At 49.1% G+C, this 21,884-nt stretch overlaps 1 protein-coding gene across 1 annotated transcript in view; it reads right to left on the bottom strand.

Moving 5' to 3' along the window:
- Positions 1 to 1,542: 1,542 nt before the first annotated feature.
- HAUS7 (HAUS augmin like complex subunit 7) overlaps positions 1,543 to 21,884 on the bottom strand; it is a 28,664-nt gene continuing 8,322 nt past the window's right edge. The window contains exons 5-10 of the mRNA XM_075322868.1: positions 20,158 to 20,267; positions 19,880 to 20,035; positions 13,010 to 13,100; positions 11,750 to 11,959; positions 4,154 to 4,265; positions 1,543 to 1,880 (exon numbers count right to left, since the gene is read on the bottom strand). Of these exons, the coding sequence (XP_075178983.1) occupies positions 1,837 to 1,880; positions 4,154 to 4,265; positions 11,750 to 11,959; positions 13,010 to 13,100; positions 19,880 to 20,035; positions 20,158 to 20,267 (723 nt within the window). The 3' untranslated portion in view covers positions 1,543 to 1,836. The remainder of the gene's footprint in view (positions 1,881 to 4,153; positions 4,266 to 11,749; positions 11,960 to 13,009; positions 13,101 to 19,879; positions 20,036 to 20,157; positions 20,268 to 21,884) is intronic.

Raw genomic sequence — 21,884 nt, forward strand, 5'->3', positions numbered from 1 at the left:
AGAGCACGTGACGCGCTCTCTAGCGCCCCTCTTATAGTCAGGCCAATTATGGAATTGCCCGACAATAAGCAAGGAGGCCGCTATACTACTTATGCCGATTATTGAAGGGTCCCCGGTGAGAGTAGGGTATATATTCCCCCGACCTCCGCGGGCGGAATATATAAAATCTCCCCGAATCTCACTGGCCTCCCCACAATAATCCTTGGCACAAACTCGCTGCCACCAACCGCTTCACGGTAACTATTAGCCGAACACACGGACGTGGGATTCAAGATCGAGATAACAGAACAGCCCAAGATTAATTATATAATTTAATCAGCCTAAAGCACACTAGAAACTACAATATATACAATAGGGAATCTACAGAATATACATATGTCAGAGTACAGTTACAGATAAAGCATGGTTTACAAACAGGCATACACAGTTCCAGCAGTTACCTTGTTGCGTCTGGCCACAGGGGGGCGCTGTAGACCAGGTTTCCAGGAACTCCCTCACAGGTCTTTCCCAACCAGGCCCCCGAGCAGAAGAACCCTGGAAAATGGCCGAAGTAGGGTTATCAACCTGGGCAGATCCAGGTCCCCTCCTACCTTCGTGACCTCACAGGGAGCACTGCTCCACCCCTGGCTTGAGTTATGGACAATATCCCAACATGGAATATGGCCATAACTTTGCCTGGGAGCGTCGTAGGCGGACGCCAATGCTCTCATTGTGACAGTTATGAATTTAGCTACAGAACGAGGGGACTCATGACCTGTCTGCCAGTTCCCCATTGGCTGATATCACGCCTGGGGCATTTCCCAATGTCCTGCTCCCATAAAAAGGGTGTGCCGGCATCGTCCGCATGCAGACACACCATTTTTATGGTTGCCATATTTATCGGAAATATGGCTTGCGAGATATGAACCATTTTTTACTGGAGTCGTTCTGTCTGGCTATTTCCATAGCCTTGCTAACTAGCTAGCAGCTCCTACTACAGGGTGACGGCAGGGAGTCATCCTGTGTCCATTGTTCCCACACCACCTCATCTCCATATCACAGGACATGGCCATGGGATTTGTTGCTAAACCAGTTGTGTGAAGGAAAGGGGGGGTGACACCAGGAGAGGGCTTCCTGACATACTTGAATATCATGATTTATCGTCATCTCTCCGGATTTACCTCACAAACTTGCTCCATCCCTTTCTCCCTCAACAATGTATGTACAGTCAAACAATAAGATAAGTCAGTACACCCTTATCGGGAGGTGTAGGCGACTGTGATATACCCAATTCAACAAAGATGTCCACTCCCTATGTGGGTAGGAAGATATAGGTGTCCATGCGAAGGCGTCTCCACCGATCACCAAGGACGGCAATCAACGTCATATACTGGGAAACCCCTTTTAATGGCACAGAGTGCGGCAATCACTGGATTTGGCGCTCTTGAAAGGGGGTTAAATCGGCAACGATGATCAGATCCACAACGATTCCATCCCATGTGGACTTAGTGATGACGCCAGCAGATATCAGCATTGAATATGGTAAAATCAGGAAACGGTTAATACATGGAAATATTCTCTTTATTAGAACTATACCCGGCATTCTGCGTACGTGATCGGGTCTGTGCGATTGCTGCATTTACCCATGAATGGACAGAGGACACCAATGTCGAGGATAGCCCGGATTCTTCACTATACACAATACGGAGGGGTCACGGTCCTGGTCCGATCATTTCAAGTTCATCAAAGTCTTTATATCTGAACAGGACGGTGGTGACGCCGCCGCAAAACGGGACTGGCGTGATGAGGATGACGGCGGAGGCGTGTCGTCCGGTTTCTGAATCTTGGGAGTGACCTCTAAAATTTCTCGTAGTCTTGCTTCAGTTCCTTGATTTTCTCACCTAAGTAATAAAATCAGGGGATGATCAGTAACAGCAAATAATCAAGACCCCACATTCCTAAGAACATTCGTTTGATCGATAACGAGTCCCTGGTAAAAATCCCTAAAGGGTTATTTGCCCCTTATAAAGTATTTTTTTTTTAGAAAAATTTGTCCCTGTTCTCTTATCACTATACTATTTTTTGATTGTTTACAGTTCATTGCCAAGGAAGGCCAATGCTGCCATTTCGTGGCTTAAAAGGTGCAGCATTTACAAGCTTTTTCCTAATTGTAAGCGCTGCACTGAGGTTGTCCAGAATCGTTTACAGCTCATTGCCAAAGATGATCGGCCAATGCAGTGGCTGAACCTGTGCAGTGTTTACAAGCTTTTTCCTAATTGTAAGCGCTGCTCTTTGAGCTGTCCAAAACTCTTTACAGCTCGTTGCCAAAAGGTGACCAGCCAATGCAGTGGCTGAACCTGTGCAGTGTTTACAAGCTCTTTCCTTCTTGTGAGCGCAGCTCTGAGACAGTCCAGAATCGTCTCCAGCTCATTGCCAAGGAGACCGGCCAACGCTGCCATTTAGGAGGAGTGGCTGAAAAGGTGCAGTGTTTACAAGCTTTTTCCTAATTGTAAGCGCTGCTCTGAGGCTGTCTAGCATTCTTTACAGCTCATTGCCAAAAATGATTGGCCAATGCAGTGGCTGAACAGACGCGGAGTTTACAAGCTTTTTCCTAATTGTGAGCGCTGCTCTGAGGTTGTCCAGAATTGTTTGCAGCTCATTGCCAAGGTGACCGGCCAACGCTGTGATGTATGAGGAATGGCTGAACATGGGCAGCATTTACAAGCTTTTTCCTAATTGCGAGCGCTGCTCTGAGGCTGTCCAGAATAGTTTACAGCTCATTGCTCAAAGGTGATTGGCCAACTCTGCCATTTAAGAGGTGTGACTGAACCTGCGCAGTGTTTACAAGCTTTTTCCTGGTTGCGAGCGCTGCTCTGAGGCTGACGAGAATTGTTTACAGCTCACTGCCAAAGGTGATCGTCCAACGCAGTAGCTGATCATGCGCAATGTTTACAAGCTTTTTCCTAATTGTGAGCGCTGCTCTGAGGCTCTCCAAAATCGTTTACAGCTCATTACTAGTAGGTGACCAGCCAACGCTGAAATTTACAAGTAGTGACTAAACATGCGCAGTGTTTACAAGCTCTTTCCTTCTCATGAGTGCAGCTCTGAAGCTGTCTGGAATGGTTTACAGCTCATTGCTAAGGTGACCGGCCAATGCTGCCATTTAGGAGTGGCTAAATATGCGCAGTGTTTACAAGCTTTTTTTGTAGTTGTGAGCGCAGCTCTGAACCTGTCCAGAATGGTTTATAGCTCATCGCCAAAAGGTGACCAGCCAACGCTGCCATTTAGGAGTAGAGGTTGAACGTGCGCAGTGTTTACAAGCTCTTTCCTTCTTGTGAGCGCTGCTCTGAGGCTGTCCAGAATCATTTACATCTCATTGCCAAAAATGATCGGTCAACACAGTGGCTCAATATGCGGAGTGTTTACAAGCTTTTTCCTAGTTGTGAGCGCTGCTCTGAGGCTGTCCAGAAATGAAGATGATTGAACTATTGATCAGTAGTATCTGGCGGCTAAACGTGAGGCCCATGAATCACTTCCATCACATGGCACACGTCGTCACAACAGCCCTTATTAATCAAATGTTGCGCCAGTGACACTGGAAGGTAAAAGATTTGCCTCCCTTTAGCCGCCAAATATCACTGACGTACAGGTACCTAATTATGGCAAATAAGTGCTCATTAAAAGGAATCTTTCAGCAGGTCTTTGTTATTTAATCTGAGAGCAGAATAATGTAGGGGAAGAGGTCCTGATTCCGGTGATGTGTCACTTATTAGGCTGTGTGCTGTAGTTTCAATACAATCAGTGTTTTAACTTATCACTGCCGAACTAGGTGTCTTGTGCAGGCCAGCCAGGATAATCTGTATAACCCCGCCCCCAGCACTGATTATACAGTGTACACAGGAAGCTGCCAATCAGTGGTGTGGGCGAGGTTATACACAGCTCAGAACTCTTCTTAGCTCTGCTAAATCTACATAAAAAAACAGGGATTTTATCAAAACTACAGCAAGCAGCCCAGTAAGTGATACATCTCTGGAATTGGGGTCTCTGTCTCTACATTATGCTGTGTTCAGTTGGGGGAGCAAAACCTGGTGACAGATTCCCTTTAAGGCCCAGATGTCTTCTGAGAAGGGCAGAAGTGTGTTTACACAGGCTGCATGTATGTACAGTGACTTACACAGGGTGGACATGCTGCCTCTGCCCCAGTACTCTTTAGCTTGCTCTCGTTTATTCACCACCTCTTCTACTGTACTGGAAGTCTCTGTAAACTGGCCAATCGCTTCTAGCTCCTGAAAAGACGGCGAATAAAAAAATAAAATATAAAATTAAAAAAAAATGTCACAAATAATTGAATTTAAAAAATAAATAAATAAATAAATAAATAAATAAATCAGCCAAAAGTAACTTACAATAATCAATAAACTGGTTCTGACTCTAATTTGTATAGAAGTATTGTCTGGCCATGCTCAGATCTGGACAAAGGTCATTGTACAGGAGAGGGGGGAGGCGAGCTGTGACATCAACTTATTGTGAAGGATGAATCCTGTGTCATCAATGTATATAGACATGTAATCAGGCATTGTACAGGAGAAGGAGAGCTGTGACATCACCTATTTTGAATGCTGTGTTATCTACTGTATATAGAGGTATTATCAGTCATTGTACAAGGGGAGGAGGAGGTGAGCTGTGACATCACCTATTTTGAATGCTGTGTTATCTACTGTATATAGAGGTATTATCAGTCATTGTACAAGGGGAGGAGGAGGTGAGCTGTGACATCACCTATTGTGAATCCTGTGTTATCTACTGTATATAGAGGTATTATCAGTCATTGTACAAGGGGGGAGGAGGTGAGCTGTGACATCACCTATTGTGAATGGTGAATCCTGTGTTATCTACTGTATATAGGTGTTATCAGTCAGTGTACAGGAGGAAGAGGAGGTGAGCTCTGACATCACTTATTGTCAATGGTGGATCTTGTGTTATCTAATGAATATAAAGCTGTAATTATTCACTATACAGGCGGGGGGAGGAGGTGAGCTGTGACATTGCCTAATTGTCTACAGATGTGTTATCAGTGTACAGAAGGAGGAGGAAGTGATCTGTGACATCACCTATTGTCAATGATGGATCTTGTGTTATCTAATGTATATAAAGCTGTAATCATTCACTATACAGGAGGGGAAGGAGGTGAGCTGTGACATTGCCTAATTGTATCTAGAGGTGTTATCAGTCATTGTCCAGGAGGAAGAGGAGGAGGGGAGCTGTGGCATCTATTTTGAATGGTGCATACCCTATTTTCTACTGTATTCAGAGGTGTAATCACTCATTGTACAGGAGGAGGAGGGGAGCTGTGACATCCCTTATTGAGAAGATGAAAACGTATCTACTGTATATAGAGGAGTTACCAGTTGTACAGGAGAGGGAGGAGGTGAGCTGTGACATTATCTATTGTGAATGGTGAATCTGTGTTATCTACTCTATATAGAGGTGTTATCAGTCATTCTACAAAAGGGGAGGAGGTGAGCTGTGACATCCCTTATTTAGTGAAAACGGTTATCTACTGTATAGCGAGGAGTTACCAGTTGTAAAGGAGAGGTAGGAGGTGTGCTGTGACATCACTTATTGTGAATGGTGGATATTGTGTTATCTACTGTATATAGAGATGTAATCAGTCATTGTACAAGAGGAGGAGGTGAGCTGTGACATCTATTGTGATGGTGGCTCCTGCTATCTACCGTTTATAGAAGTGTTATCAGTCATTGCAATCATGTCTGATGATAATGAAATTGCTAAAAATTGTTTACAATCTTGTTATTTTCACACTGGGCCTTATTTCGAACAATAAAATTGCAAAAAAAAAAATAAAAAAAAACAAAAAAGAGAATTTTGTTTACTTACCGTAAATTCTTTTTCTTATAGTTCCGACATGGGAGACCCAGACCATGGGTGTTTAGCTTCTGCCTCCGGAGGACACACAAAGTACTACACTAAAAGTGTAGCTCCTCCCTCCGAGCATATACACCCCCTGGATGACAAATCCAATCAGTTTAGTGCAAAAGCTGAAGGAGGACATCCACCCATAAGTAGAGATAGAGTAAAACCCGGAATAACCGGAACCTCTGTCTACAACAACAGCCGGTGTTAAACACACGGAACAAGAACTGCCAACAGGCAACAGGGAGGGTGCTGGGTCTCCCATGTCGGAACTATAAGAAAAAGAATTTACGGTAAGTAAACAAAATTCTCTTTTTCTTCATCGTTCCTTATGGGAGACCCAAACCATGGGACGTTCCAAAGCAGTCCATGGGTGGGAAATAAACAGAAACGGAGAAGTAGGCGAAACCTAACTTCACAAATGGACGACAGCTGCCTGAAGGATGCGTCTGCCCAAGCTCGCATCTGCCGAAGCATGAGCATGCACTTGGTAGTGCTTCGAAAAGGTGTGCAGACTAGTCCAAGTGGCAGCCTGACAGACCTGCTGAGCCGTAGCCTGGTGCCTGAAAGCCCAAGAGGCACAGACAGCTCTGGTCGAGTGCGCCTTAATCCCTGGCGGGGGAGGCACCTGAGAACATTGGTAGGCATCGGATATGGCCGACCTAATCCGACGAGCTAGGGTCGGTTTAGAAGCCGAGAGACCCTTGCGCTGACCTGTGGTCAGCACAAAAAGAGAGGTGCACCGCCTAAGAACAGCGGTGCGTGACACATAGATCCGGAGCGCCCGCACCAAATCTAAAGCATGCAACGCTTTCTCAAAGCGATGTACAGGGGCCGAACAAAGGGAAGACAATGAAATGTCCTGGTTAAGGTGGAAAGGAGACACCACCTTAGGGAGAAAGTCCGGGGTCGGACGGAGAACCACCTTGTCTTGGTGAAAAAACCAAAAAGGGTGACTCCGAAGAGAGCACAGCCAAATCAGAGACTCTCCTGAGAGAAGTTATGGCCACCAGAAAGACCACTTTCTGTGAAAGACGAAACAACGAAACCTCCTTAAGAGACTCAAAGGGGGGTTTCTGTAAGACCGTGAGGACCAGATTAAGGTCCCAGGGATCCAGAGGCCGCCGGTAAGGCGGAATGATGTGAGATGCGCCCTGCATGAAGGTGCGCACCTGGGCCAGTCGGGCGATACGCCGCTGGAACAACGCTGACAGAGCCGAGACTTGTCCCTTGAGGGAATTGAGGGACAGTCCTAGCTGCAGACCGGACTGTAGAAAGGACAGGATGGTCGGCAAGGAAAAGGGCCAAGGAGCATGGCCGGAAGAGCGACACCAGGACAGGAAAATTCTCCAAGTCCAGTGGTAAATCCTGGCCGAGGAAGACTTCCGAGCCTGAGTCATAGTGGAGATGACCTCGGAAGGAATGCCTGAAGCCGTAAGGATCCAGGACTCAAGAGCCACGCCGTCAATCTGAGAGCCGCAGAATTCTGGCGGAAAAACGGACCTTGTGAGAGAAGGTATGGGCGGTCCGGGAGATGCCACGGCACCTCTACGGACAGACGGAGCAGGTCTGGGAACCAAGCTCGCCTGGGCCAGTCTGGGGCGATGAGTATGACCCGACAGCCCTCCATCCTGATCTTGCGCAGGACTCTGGGCAAGAGAGCTAGAGGGGGAAACACGTAGGCCAGACAGAACTGGGACCAATCCTGAACCAGCGCGTCCGCCACCAAGGCCTGAGGATCGTGGGAGCGAGCCACGTAAACCGGGACCTTGTTGTTGTGCCGGGATGCCATTAGATCCACTTCCGGAGTGCCCCACTTGCGGCCGATTGACCGGAACACTGCCGGATGCAGGGCCCACTCGCCGCTGTCCACGGTTTGACGGCTGAGATAATCTGCCTCCCAGTTTTCTACGCCTGGGATGTGGACTGCGGATATGGTGGACTTGGAGTCCTCCGTCCACTGAAGGATGCATTGAATTTCCAACAGGGCTAGGCGGCTGCGAGTCCCGCCCTGGTGATTGATGTAGGCAACTGCTGTCGCGTTGTCTGACTGGACTCGAATGTGCTGCCGACAGGTGGTCAAAAGCTACGAGAGCTAGGAGCACAGCTCTGATTTCCAGCACATTGATCGAGAGGGCTGATTCGGACGGAGTCCAAGTGCCCTGTGCTCGGTGGTGGAGAAACACTGCTCCCCAGCCGGATAGACTGGCATCCGTGGTGAGGATCACCCAGGACGGGGCCAGAAAGGAGTGTCCCTGGGACAGAGAGAGGGGCCGAGCCACCACTGAAGAGAGCTCCTGGTCTGTGACGACAGAGCCACCAACCTGTGCAAGGAAGAAGTCCGCTTGTCCCAACAGCGGAGAATGTCCAGCTGTAGAGGACGCAGATGGAACTGGCAAAGGGAACCGCTTCCATTGACGCCACCATCTGACCCAGCACCTGCATGAGGTGCCTGATGGAATAATGGCGGGGCCTCAGCAGAGAGCGAACCGCCAAATGAAGGGACTGCTGTTTGACTAAGGGCAGCTTCACAAGTGCCAGCAGAGTCTCGAATTGCATCCCTAGGAACGTAAGTTTTTGGGTCGGGGTCAGAGTGGACTTGGGCAGATTGACAAGCCACCCGAATTGGGCTAGAGTGGCGAGAGTGAGCGAGACACTCCGCTGAGAGTGAGCAAGACACTCCGCTGACAGTCTGCACTGGATGAAGCCTTGACTAGAAGGTCGTCCAGGTAAGGAAACACTGCCAACCCCTGGAGGTGCAGAACCGCAACCACTGCTGCCATGACCTTGGTGAATACACAAGGGGCCGTGGCTAACCCGAAGGGGAGAGCCACGAATTGGAAATGCTCCTCTCAGATTACAAAACGTAGCCAACGCTGGTGAGAAACTGCAATTGGCACATGCAGATAGGCATCTCTGATGTCGATGGATGCTAAGAAATCTCCTTGGGTCATTGACTGATCGCAGAGATTCCATGCAAAAATGCCGCACCTGAACATGCTTGTTGAGAAGCTTGAGATCCAGGTCGGAAAGCACCGTCCTTTTCGGGGACTAGGAAGAGATTTGAGTAGAAATCTCAGAACCGTTCCCAGTCGGGAACTGGTACAATTACTCCATTGGCCTGCAAGAATGCCCCGGCCTGTGAGAAGGCGGCGGCCTTGGAGCAGGGGGGAGTTGACAGAAAAAATCTGTTTGGCGGGCTGGATAGAATTCTATTCTGTAGCCGTGGGAGATGGTAACCCGCACCCACTGATCGGAGACGTGTTGAAACCACACGTCGCCCAAGTGGGAGAGCCTGCCACCGACCAAAGGACGTTGCTGGCGCGGCCAGATAATCAAGGGGAGGCTGCCTAGGTGGCAGCAGCTCCTGCGGACTTCTGAGGACGCGGCTTCATGCGCCAGTTGGTTTACGGACCTTGCCTGAGCTAGTGGACGAGGCCGAGGGCTTAGAGGACGACCAGTTAGAGGAACGAAAGGAACGAAACCTCGACTGGTTCCTGCCCTGGACAGGTTTCCTGGGTTGTGGCATGGAAGTACTCTTCCTGCCAAAAGCTTCCTTAATAATTTCATCCAGTTGTTCTCGAATAGACTGGTCCCAGCAAAAGGGAGCCCAGCAAGGAACTTCTTAAGAAGCATCTGCCTTCCACTCTCGAAGCCACAGGAGCCTGCGGATAGCGAGGGAAGTAGCCGAGGCCACCGCAGTGCGGTGACAGTCTCCAGCATGGCAGACATGGCATAGGATGAAAAGACTGAAGCCTGGAAGTTAAGGCAACCATTTCGGGCATAGATTCCCTGGTGAGGGAATGCATCTCCTCCAGAGAAGCAGAGATGGCTTTGAGAGCCCGCACTGCTGCAAAAGATGGGGAGAACGAGGCCCCTGCCGCCTCATATATAGATTTGGCCAGGTCAACCTGGCGGACAGTGGAATCCTTAGAGAGGTGCCGTCAGCCACTGATACAACTGTCCGGGCTGAAAGTCTAGACACCGGAAGGTCCACCCTTGGTGAATGAGCCCACTCCTTGACCACCACTGGTGGAAGGGGGAAACAGTCATCAGAACCACGCTTTGGGAAGCGTCTGTCAGGACGGGCTCTGGGCTTGGTCACAGTGGGCTGACAAACTGGAGTGGATAAGGAACACACTCCTTGTTCTCTTAAGGTATACTGATGCCTTTCTGCCAGAGGGGAATGCACCCCTGATACAGGCGGATTGAGGTCCAGTACAAATATAATGGACGCAATCAAATCATTAGCATCTGCGTCACCTTCGGACAGATCAATGGGGTACATGAAGAAGCGTCCGAGCCCCTAGTAAAAGCATCCTCCTCGTCCTGCGAGTCAGCTCGTGAATCAGAGCCGCGGGACGAGGAAGGAAAGGGGACCCTGCGTCTCCATTTTAGGAGGACGGGGTCTGAGACCAGATGAAGAATCCTCTGTGAGCTTTGCTGAGCGAGCCGTAGCAGCAGAAGCGCCCTGAGAAGGGGGCTGATGCATGCTCAGCAGTGTCCGGGACAGCTGTCCCCTGAAGAGAGGGATTCTGCCCAAACCGGGGGTTCAGCCACCGGAGCCAGAGCAGCTGGAGGGACCACTGATGAGCTTCCAGGCTGAGGGACCACTATGTTAGAGCAGGCATCACAATGTGGTTATGTGCTCGGTACAGGCAGTACGAGTCTACATGCAGTGCATATTAAGAACAGCCTTGCTCCTCGTGTGAGACATGCTGCAGAAGTGGGGGCTCTGTCCCGAATGACCCCCAGCAGAGTATATAAACAGAGTATATAAGCAGCTGCACAACCGGAGGTTGTGGCTTGCCAGACCGTTTAACATAGGGACATCTCTGTGCCCTCCAGATCCCCCAGCCCAGGCCCCCATTTGTCACAATGTGTTATGCAGACATTGAGAACGCTGAGAAAATGGCCGGAGCGAGGAGAGGGGGCGGGGCATACTCTGAGAGCGGGATCCGGAGGGCAAATGAGGTATACAGCGGAGGGAATCCTTCCTCAGTGAGGAGTGTCCCTTCCCTGTGCTGAACAGCCGCTGGGCGGAGCCACACTGTCCCACTGCACGACTGACATGCAGGGGTAGTGAATCAAAACTAGGCCTCAGGCGAAGCCGGGGCCTAGATTTAAACATGCGGCCAGCGTGCAGGCACCATCGGCGCGGTTCTCCAGTGAAAACTGGAGAACCGGCCAGAAATGTTAACACAGTCATAAAACACACTCTCCCCAATATATAAAGTACAAGGGACCCCTGGAAAGACCACTGTCTGTGGTAATAACGTCTCAGTACTTAGCTTGTGAGACGCAGGTGCCAGGTCCCTGGGGGGTCATCGCTCCGTCCGGCAGGATCCTGAAAAGGGCTGCGGATGGAGACCGGTCTCCTGCAAAGCAGTGAGAACCGTGCTGGCTCCCACTTCAAGCCAGAGCCTCAGGGGATGGTGAAGGAGCGCGGCATGTGAAGGCTCCAGCCTTGTAAAATCAACCTTAACAGCACCGCCGACACAGTGGGGTGAGAAGGGACATGCCGGGAGTCCAGCTTGGACCCGCTTTTCTTCCAAATCTTTGAAATCAAAAACCAAAATTCAGAGAATGCATGTGTGTGTGTGACCTCCTGAACACAAAGCATTGAACTGGTTGGATTTGTCATCCGGGGAGTGTATATGCTCGGAGGGAGGAGCTACACTTTTAGTGTAGTACTTTGTGTGTCCTCCGGAGGCAGAAGCTATACACCCATGGTCTGGGTCTCCCATAAGGAACGATGAAGAAATTTAGATTTAAACAGCAGGTAATTTAGCTGATAAATATAAAAAGCCAAAATTTAGAGAAGGCCGTGGAGTACCTTACAGCATGTGGTCAGTAACTGGTGAGCTAACTGGAAGAGGGGTCCCGAAGGGCTCATCGGGGGCGGCGCGTGCCCGCAGTGCTCCTGAAATTCATTCTCATACACCTGGGAGAAATCTGCGATCAGCCGGTGGAAATCCGTCAGGGCCGATCTCAGCTTTGGGACGACAGTGTCCTCGTCAGGCGCGGAGCTGCAGAGGAACTGACACTGAGGAAAACAGAAGATGGATGACCACAAAGGACCCCGAATCCTAACACACAAGAATCTACGCTGCGAAATATCCAACATATGCATCAGATTCCTCACACCTGATGAGGCCGGTGTACTTACTATGAAAAGCAAACGTCAGAACTGTTGCATAATTATATTAAAACGAATCAGACTTATCAAAATGTTCCTTTTTAGTGTTGAACGGATCCAAACTATAAAAATCCGGATCCGCGCGGTTTCAGCGTCCAATCCGGACACGGGAATCCGGCTGCACGATCCGGGTCCTTTTTTTTTTTTTCTCTCTCTCTCTCTTCCCTCTCCTTCTCTCCCTCTCCTTCTCTCCCTCTCCTTCTCTCCCTCTCCTTCTCTCCCTCTCCTTCTCTCCCTCTCCCCCTCGCCTTCTCCCCCTCGCCTTCTCCCCCTCGCCTTCTCCCCCTCGCCTTCTCCCCCTCGCCTTCTCCCCCTCGCCTTCTCCCCCTCGCCTTCTCCCCCTCGCCTTCTCTCCCTCGCCTTCTCTCCCTCGCCTTCTCTCCCTCGCCTTCTCTCCCTCGCCTTCTCTTGTCCCGGATCCGCTCCCCATTCACATACATGGGTCCGGATTCCAGATCGGATCCGGACTTCTTTTCCAACCCGCAGCAGATCCGCCGGACCCAGATTATTAGAAGTCCGCTCAACTCTATTCCTTTTGTATACCAGAGATGGTGACAATGGATTAAGCAACCATTCCAACATTTTTCTTTTTAATAGTAAGTACACCAGCCTCATCAGGTTCACACTTCTAAAATGTTCACTTGAATACCAGAAATGGTGACTTTCAGAATGGATTAGGCAACCATTAACCATTCTGACATTTTTATTTTAACGGTAAGTACACCAGCCTCATCAGGTTTAGATAGATTTAATGATGTATGCAGTTTATATTGTGAAATCTGCTCATTTATCCACTCTAATGATTAAAGAGAACTTGCCGGATCTCTTAAGTGACAGTACACCCGAGACATCCCATAATCGATGCCGGCGGGGCGACGCTTGGTGCCCGTACAATACCTCTTTTTTAAGATCTTCAAGACTCAAGGAGAGTTTCTGCAGCTCTTGGACGTGGTCACTGCCATCGTTGTCTTTGCTGCATGGAGGCGTCCTGGGTGAATAATGAGAACATTATAGTGAAAAATGTCCAAAAAACAATGGCTGCCTCTATTTATGGGGTCATAGTGGGGCGCGGATACGAATCCAACAGTATCCATGATGTAGGGGCTGAGACCCCAATTCCAGGAATGCATCACTTATTAGGTTGTAGTTTTAATACAATCAGTGTTTTATCAGAAGGAGATTATCACTGCAGGACTAGGAGTTCCTTGCAGGCTAGTCAGGCTTGTTTCTATAATTCCGCCCCCCACCACTGATTGGCAGCTTTCAATGTACATTGTCAGCAAGCTACCAATCAGTGGTGGGGGCGGAGTTATACAAATATGCCTGACTAGCCTGCAAGGGACTCCTGCTGATAAAACACTGATTCTATTAAAACTACAGCCTGATAAGTGACACATCTCAGGAATCAGGGTCTTGGCCCGTACATCATGCTGCTCTCTAACAAAATGAATCTGTCAGCAGGTTTTTTTTAAATTAAAGAGCAGCATGATGTAGGGGCTGAGACCCTTGATTCCAGGGATGCATCACTTATTAGGCTGTAGTTTTAATACAATCAGTGTTTTATCAGCAAGAGAAAATCACTGCAGAACTAAGATTTCCTTGCAGGCTAGTCAGGCTTATTTGTTTGTACAACTCCACCGCCACGATTGATTGGTAGGTTTCTATGTACGTTGTCACCAAGCCGCAAATCAGTGGTGGCGGCAGAGTTATACAAACAAATAGGCCTGACTAGCTTGCAAGATATTCCTAGTCCTGCAGTGATAATCTCCTGCTGATAAAACACTGATTGTATTAAAACAACAGCATAATAAGTGACACTTCCCTGGAATCAGGGCCTCAGCCCCTACATCATGCTTCTTGCTAATTAGAAAGAAAAAAAAAACCTGCTGACAGATTCACTTTATTAAAGAGCAACATGATGGAGGGGGTGAGATCCTGATCCCAGGGATGTGTCACTTATTAGGCTGTAGTTTTAATACAATCAGTGTTTTATCAGAAGGAGATTATCACTGCAGGACTAGGAGTCCCTTGAAGGAAAGTCAGGCTTATTTGTTTATATAACTCCCTCCCCAGCACTGATTGGCAGCTTGCTGACAAAGGGATTGTCAGATTTCTATATAACTTTGTCAGCAAGCTGCCAATCAGTGCTGGGGACGGAGTTATATAAACAAATAAGCCTGACTTTCCTTCAAGGGACTCCTAGTCCTGCAGTGATAATCTCCTGCTGATAAAACACTGATTGTATTAAAACTACAGTGCACAGTTTAATTAGTGGCACATCCCTGAAATCACCTAGAAATCAGGCTTATTTGTATAACTCCGCCCCCACCACTGATTGGCACCCTGCTAACAAAGGGTGGGGTTATACCCAGCTCAGCATTCTGAGCGCTGCTAGATCTGCAGCAGAGAAAACTGGGATTGTATCAAAACTGTAGTAAGCAGCTCAGTAAGTGACACATCGTTGGAATCAGGGTCTCTGCCCCTACGTCATGCCGCTCTCAGATTCCACAGCAAAAATCTGCTGACAGATTCCCTTTAATAATCATATTAGAAGCAGAACAGTGAGCAGAGATAATATCTTTATGATATCACCAGGAGGGATTTTGGATCCACTTTCTTGTCAATGGGAAATAACATAAAAATCAAAAAGACTATTGCAATCATATAAAAGTGGCTGACTATGATTGCAGCTCCGGAGCACAAATGACTCCTTCAACAAGTTATAATACTATGCATACAAAAAATTGGAGCAGACCATGATCCAGTTTTTCCCCCTCCAGAAACAGCACCACCTTTGTTTACAGGAAGGGTCTGGTATTGCAGGTCAGACTAATTAATTTAGATATAGGCTGCAATACCGGGCACAGCCTCTAGACCAGGGGTCTCAAACTCAGCTGGGTGTATGGGCCGCATATATAAAAAAAAAAATGAGGGGGGCCGCATTATTTGCAGGACAAAGTGAACATTTTTAATGAATCCATGTTTTTTTTCTATACATCTTGGATCACTTTTGTAAACATTTTTCGCTTGTTTATTATAACAAACGTGCACTTTTATTGTTAAGTTTATATACAGAAAAGCATTTTTAATGTAAATAAAAAAAGTCATGCTTTAGGATTTATTTTTTTTACATTTTATCACCTTCTTGTAATTGTTTTACAATTAGCAGCATCATATAGTAATCTTAGCCAAAATCTTGTAGTGATGTGCCCATCCGTGTGCCCTGTAGTAAGGTGCTCATCCTTGTGGTATTGTGCCCAGTAGTATAGTGCCCATCCTTGTGCCCTGTAGTATTGTGCCCAGTAATATTGTTCCAATCCTTGTAGTATTGTGCTCATCCTTGTAGTATTGTGCTCTGTAGTATTCTGCCAATTCCCGTAGTATTGTGGCCATCCCTGTAGTATTCAGCCCATCCCTGTAGTATTCAGCCCATCCCTGTAGTATTCAGCCCATCCCTGTAGTATTCAGCCCATCCCTGTAGTATTCAGCCCATCCCTGTAGTATTCAGCCCATCCTTGTAGTATTGTGGCCATCCCTGTAGTATTCTGGCCATCCCTGTAGTATTCTGGCCATCCCTGTAGTATTGTGGCCATCCCTGTAGTATTCTGCCCATCCCTGTAGTATTCTGCCCATCCCTGTAGTATTGTGGCCATCCCTGTAGTATTCTGCCCACCCTTGTAATATTCTGCCCATCCTTGTAGTATTGTGGCCATCCCTGTAGTATTGTGGCCATCCCTGTAGTATTCTGCCCATCCCTGTAGTATTGTGGCCATCCCTGTAGTATTGTGGCCATCCCTGTAGTATTCTGCCCACCCTTGTAGTATTGTGGCCATCCCTGTAATATTCTGCCCATCCTTGTAGTATTCTGCCCATCCCTGTAGTATTCTGCCCACCCTTGTAGTATTCTGCCCATCCCTGTAGTATTCTGCCCATCCTTGTAGTATTGTGGCCATCCCTGTAGTATTCTGCCCATCCCTGTAGTATTCTGCCCATCCCTGTAGTATTCTGCCCATCCCTGTAGTATTGTGGCCATCCCTGTAGTATTCTGCCCACCCCTGTAGTATTGTGGCCATCCCTGTAGTATTCTGCCCACCCCTGTAGTATTGTGGCCATCCCTGTAGTATTGTGCCCACCCTTGTAGTATTGTGGCCATCCCTGTAGTATTCTGCCCATCCCTGTAGTATTCTGCCCATCCCTGTAGTATTGTGGCCATCCCTGTAGTATTGTGGCCATCCCTGTAGTATTCTGCCCACCCTTGTAGTATTGTGGCAATCCCTGTAGTATTCTGCCCATCCCTGTAGTATTGTGGCCATCCCTGTAGTATTCTGCCCACCCCTGTAGTATTGTGGCCATCCCTGTAGTATTGTGCCCACCCTTGTAGTATTGTGGCCATCCCTGTAGTATTCTGCCCATCCCTGTAGTATTCTGCCCATCCCTGTAGTATTGTGGCCATCCCTGTAGTATTGTGGCCATCCCTGTAGTATTCTGCCCACCCTTGTAGTATTGTGGCAATCCCTGTAGTATTCTGCCCATCCCTGTAGTATTCTGCCCATTCCTGTCGTATTGTGGCCATCCCTGTCGTATTCTGCCCACCCTTGTAGTATTGTGGCCATCCCTGTAATATTCTGCTCATCCTTGTAGTATTGTGGCCATCCCTTTAGTATTGTGGCCATCCCTGTAGTATTCTGCCCATCCCTGTAGTATTGTGGCCCATCCTGTAGTATTCTGCCTATCCCTGTAGTATTCTGCCTATCCCTGTAGTATTCTGCCCACCCTTGTAGTATTGTGGCCATCCCTGTAGTATTGTGGCCATCCCTGTAGTATTGTGGCCATCCCTGTAGTATTCTGCCCATCCCTGTAGTATTCTGCCCATCCCTGTAGTATTCTGCCCATCCCTGTAGTATTGTGGCCATCCCTGTAGTATTGTGGCCATCCCTGTAGTATTCTGCCCACCCTTGTAGTATTGTGGCCATCCCTGTAGTATTGTGGCCATCCCTGTAGTATTGTGGCCATCCCTGTAGTATTCTGCCCACCCTTGTAGTATTGTGGCCATCCCTGTAGTATTTTGCCCACCCTTGTAGTATTGTGGCCATCCCTGTAGTATTGTGCCCACCCTTGTAGTATTGTGGCCATCCCTGTAGTATTCTGCCCATCCCTGTAGTATTCTGCCCATCCCTGTAGTATTCTGCCCACCCTTGTAGTATTGTGGCAATCCCTGTAGTAGTAGTATTCTGCCCATCCCTGTAGTATTGTGGCAATCCCTGTAGTATTCTGCCCATCCCTGTAGTATTGTGGCCATCCCTGTACTATTCTGCCCATCCCTGTAGTATTGTGGCAATCCCTGTAGTATTCTGCCCATCCCTGTCGTATTGTGGCCATCCCTGTAGTATTGTGGCCATCCCTGTAGTATTCTGCCCACCCCTGTAGTAGTCTGCCCATCCCTGTAGTATTGTGGCCATCCCTGTAGTATTCTGCCCATCCCTGTAGTATTGTGGCCATCCCTGTAGTATTGTGGCCATCCCTGTAGTATTGTGGCCATCCCTGTAGTATTGTGGCCATCACTGTAGTATTCTGCCCACCCCTGTAGTATTGTGGCCATCCCTGTAGTATTCTGCCCACCCTTGTAGTATTGTGGCCATCCCTGTAGTATTCTGCCCACCCTTGTAGTATTCTGCCCATCTCTGTAGTATTCTGCCCATCCCTGTAGTATTCTGCCCATCCCTGTAGTATTCTGCCCATCCCTGTAGTATTGTGGCCATCCCTGTAGTATTCTGCCCACCCCTGTAGTATTGTGGCCATCCCTGTAGTATTCTGCCCACCCTTGTAGTATTGTGGCCATCCCTGTAGTATTCTGCCCACCCTTGTAGTATTGTGGCCATCCCTGTAGTATTCTGCCCACCCTTGTAGTATTGTGGCCATCCCTGTAGTATTCTGCCCATCCCTGTAGTATTCAGCCCATCCCTGTAGTATTCAGCCCACCCTTGTAGTATTCAGCCCATCCCTGTAGTATTCAGCCCACCCTTGTAGTATTCTGCCCATCCCTGTAGTATTCTGCCCATCCCTGTAGTATTCTGCCCATCCCTGTAGTATTGTGGCCATCCCTGTAGTATTCTGCCCACCCCTGTAGTATTGTGGCCATCCCTGTAGTATTCTGCCCACCCTTGTAGTATTGTGGCCATCCCTGTAGTATTCTGCCCACCCCTGTAGTATTGTGGCCATCCCTGTAGTATTCTGCCCACCCTTGTAGTATTCTGCCCATCCCTGTAGTATTCTGCCCATCCCTGTAGTATTGTGGCCATCCCTGTAGTATTCTGCCCACCCCTGTAGTATTGTGGCCATCCCTGTAGTATTCTGCCCACCCTTGTAGTATTGTGGCCATCCCTGTAGTATTCTGCCCACCCCTGTAGTATTCTGCCCACCCTTGTAGTATTGTGCCCATCCCTGTAGTATTCTGCCCATCCCTGTAGTATTGTGCCCATCCCTGTAGTATTCTGCCCACCCCTGTAGTATTGTGGCCATCCCTGTAGTATTCTGCCCACCCTTGTAGTATTGTGGCCATCCCTGTAGTATTCTGCCCACCCTTGTAGTATTGTGGCCATCCCTGTAGTATTGTGGCCATCCCTGTAGTATTCTGCCCATCCCTGTAGTATTCTGCCCATCCCTGTAGTATTCTGCCCACCCCTGTAGTATTGTGGCCATCCCTGTAGTATTGTGGCCATCCCTGTAGTATTCTGCCCACCCTTGTAGTATTGTGCCCATCCCTGTAGTATTCTACCCACCCCTGTAGTATTGTGGCCATCCCTGTAGTATTCTGCCCACCCTTGTAGTATTGTGGCCATCCCTGTAGTATTCTGCCCATCCTTTAGTAATACGCAAACAAAAAAAAAAAAAATCTCCTCACCTTTCCTCCGTTCCCTGTGTGCCCACGATCAGTACTTGCAGAGTTTTGGATGCAGCATGCTTCAGCTGCGTCCAAAACCCTGCTATGTATGGTAAAAGCACAGTGGGCATGGGATTTCTAAAATCCCATGCCCACTGTGCGTGTACGGCCCGCAGTGAAAACGGAACTGCGGTGTGGCTTCCAGAGGCCGCAGCATGTGAATTTATGCTGCGGCGTCTGAAGCGTCCTCCCTAGGCAGAGCACAGCGAGGAGACCGCAGCGGCCCGAACCCCTGATCGCAGGCACGGGCAGCTGCGGTCTCCTAAGGAGTAGACTTGCGGCCCCGCCGATCAGGACGCGCTGTGTCCAGCACGCAGCGGGTCCTGAACTTGAGCACGTACCTTACCTGCTTGTCGCGGCCCGTGATGATCGCGGCTCTGTGCTGAGGGTCGGCGCCGGCAGGAACTTCACTGCATTTGAATCCATTTGCGGTGCCGCGCAGAGTAGCTGTGTCTGGACCAATGGCTGCTGCCTGCCAATCAGATGCAAGGAAGTGACGTCGCTGTATGACGTCACCTCCTTGCATCTGATTGGCAGACAGCAGCAGCAACTGGGATAGAACTGACAGCTCCTTGCGCGGCACCGCAGATGGATTCAAATGCAGTAAAGTTCCTGCCGGCGCCGACCCTCAGCATAGAGCCGCGATTTGTCACGGGGTCTGCGGGCCGCAACAAACAGCCTCAGGGGCCGCATGCGGCCCGCGTGTTTGAGACCCCTGCTCTAGACAAAGGTGGCGCTATACGTAGGAAAAGAGACTCTTTAGGAATCCCTGGCAGCATAGAGCCGGACCGCTGCTGCAGATCATCACCTCGGGACTCATTTACTACCTTTTCTGCAGTTCCTCCGGGACTAGGAGGGGTTTCATGTCCGCCGGCCAGGGATTGCACTCCGGCGCCAGGGTCTCTTGGAATTGAGGACTTGAGAATAGTTCCTTAAGAAGTTCCTCGTTCTCACGAGCGCAGGTAAGAAGGTTCCTGCCACCGCTGGGAAGGAGGGAGGAGAAAAAGCCGCATTATTAACCCTATTGTCTATGGAAATACAGCGCAGCCCCTCCCCACCTCTACAGATCAGTGCCAGGAGGAGCAACTGAGGCACATTGCCTTACCCCGGAGTGGTGGGCTGCAGCTCGGAGAGGACGGACGCCTTCTCACAGGTCTGAATGATGTCCAGTAACTGGCCCATAAATGACAGCTGTCGGCTCGGACTGACCGCCCCCTGAGGAGCACGGACAATATCTCATCAGTACATGTGTGGCGGCAAACCTCTAATATCACATGGATGATATCAATACATGGTAAAAAGGTTTCTTAAAAGGGATTGTTAGGAAAAATTACCCCCCACCCTTGAGATGAGCCAGTCCGTCTGCTGGTAAAATCTGTATTCAGTGAAGACTTTCCCATTACTGAGATAGGAGATGGCAGTTGGTGCTGATGAGATTCTATGTAGATACAGGAGGAAGGAAGGAGCTAGAGGCAGAACTCCGCCCCTTCTCCTAGCTACATAGAATCTCATCAGCACCAACTGTCATCTATGTAGCTAGAAGAGGGAGGAGCCAGAGGTAGAGCTCCACCCCCTCCTCCTGCTTCTATCTACATAGAATCTCATCAGCACCAACTGTCATCTCCTATGCAGCTAGAAGAGGGAGGAGCCAGAGGTAGAGCTCCACCCCCTCCTCCTGCTTCTAGCACCAACTGTCATCTCCTATGTAGATAGAAGAGGGAGGAGCCAGAGGCAGAGCTCCACCCCCTCCTCCTGCTTCTATCTACATAGAATCTCATCAGCACCAACTGTCATCTCCTATGTAGCTAGAAGAGGGAGGAGCCAGAGGTAGAGCTCCACCCCCTCCTCCTGCTTCTATCTACATAGAATCTTATCAGCACCAACTGTCATCTCCTATGTAGATAGAAGAGGGAGGAGCCAGAGCAAAGCTCCACCCCCTCCTCCTGCTTCTAGCACCAACTGTCATCTCCTATGTAGATAGAAGAGGGAGGAGCCAGAGGTAGAGCTCCACCCCCTCCTCCTGCTTCTATCTACATAGAATCTCATCAACACCAACTGTCATCTCCTATGTAGATAGAAGAGGGAGGAGCCAGAGGCAGAGCTCCACCCCCTCCTCCTGCTTCTATCTACATAGAATCTCGTCAGCACCAACTGTCATCTCCTATGTAGCTAGAAAAGGGAGGAGCCAGAGGTAGAGCTCCACCCCCTCCTCCTGCTTCTATCTACATAGAATCTCATCAGCACCAACTGTCATCTCCTATGTAGATAGAAGAGGGAGGAGCCAGAGCAGAGCTCCACCCCCTCCTCCTGCTTCTAGCACCAACTGTCATCTCCTATGTAGCTAGAAGAGGGAGGAGCCAGAGGTAGAGCTCCACCCCCTCCTCCTGCTTCTATCTACATAGAATCTCATCAGCACCAACTGTCATCTCCTATGTAGATAGAAGAGGGAGGAGCCAGAGCAGAGCTCCACCCCCTCCTCCTGCTTCTAGCACCAACTGTCATCTCCTATGTAGATAGAAGAGGGAGGAGCCAGAGGTAGAGCTCCACCCCCTCCTCCTGCTTCTATCTACATAGAATCTCGTCAGCACCAACTGTCATCTCCTATGTAGATAGAAGAGGGAGGGGCCAGAGCAAAGCTCCACCCCCTCCTCCTGCTTCTAGCACCAACTGTCATCTCCTATGTAGATAGAAGAGGGAGGAGCCAGAGGTAGAGCTCCACCCCCTCCTCCTGCTTCTATCTACATAGAATCTCGTCAGCACCAACTGTCATCTCCTATGTAGATAGAAGAGGGAGGAGCCAGAGCAGAGCTCCACCCCCTCCTCCTGCTTCTA

Source organism: Anomaloglossus baeobatrachus, chromosome 9 (genome assembly GCF_048569485.1).
Source record: "Anomaloglossus baeobatrachus isolate aAnoBae1 chromosome 9, aAnoBae1.hap1, whole genome shotgun sequence".
Classification (NCBI taxonomy): domain Eukaryota; kingdom Metazoa; phylum Chordata; class Amphibia; order Anura; family Aromobatidae; genus Anomaloglossus; species Anomaloglossus baeobatrachus.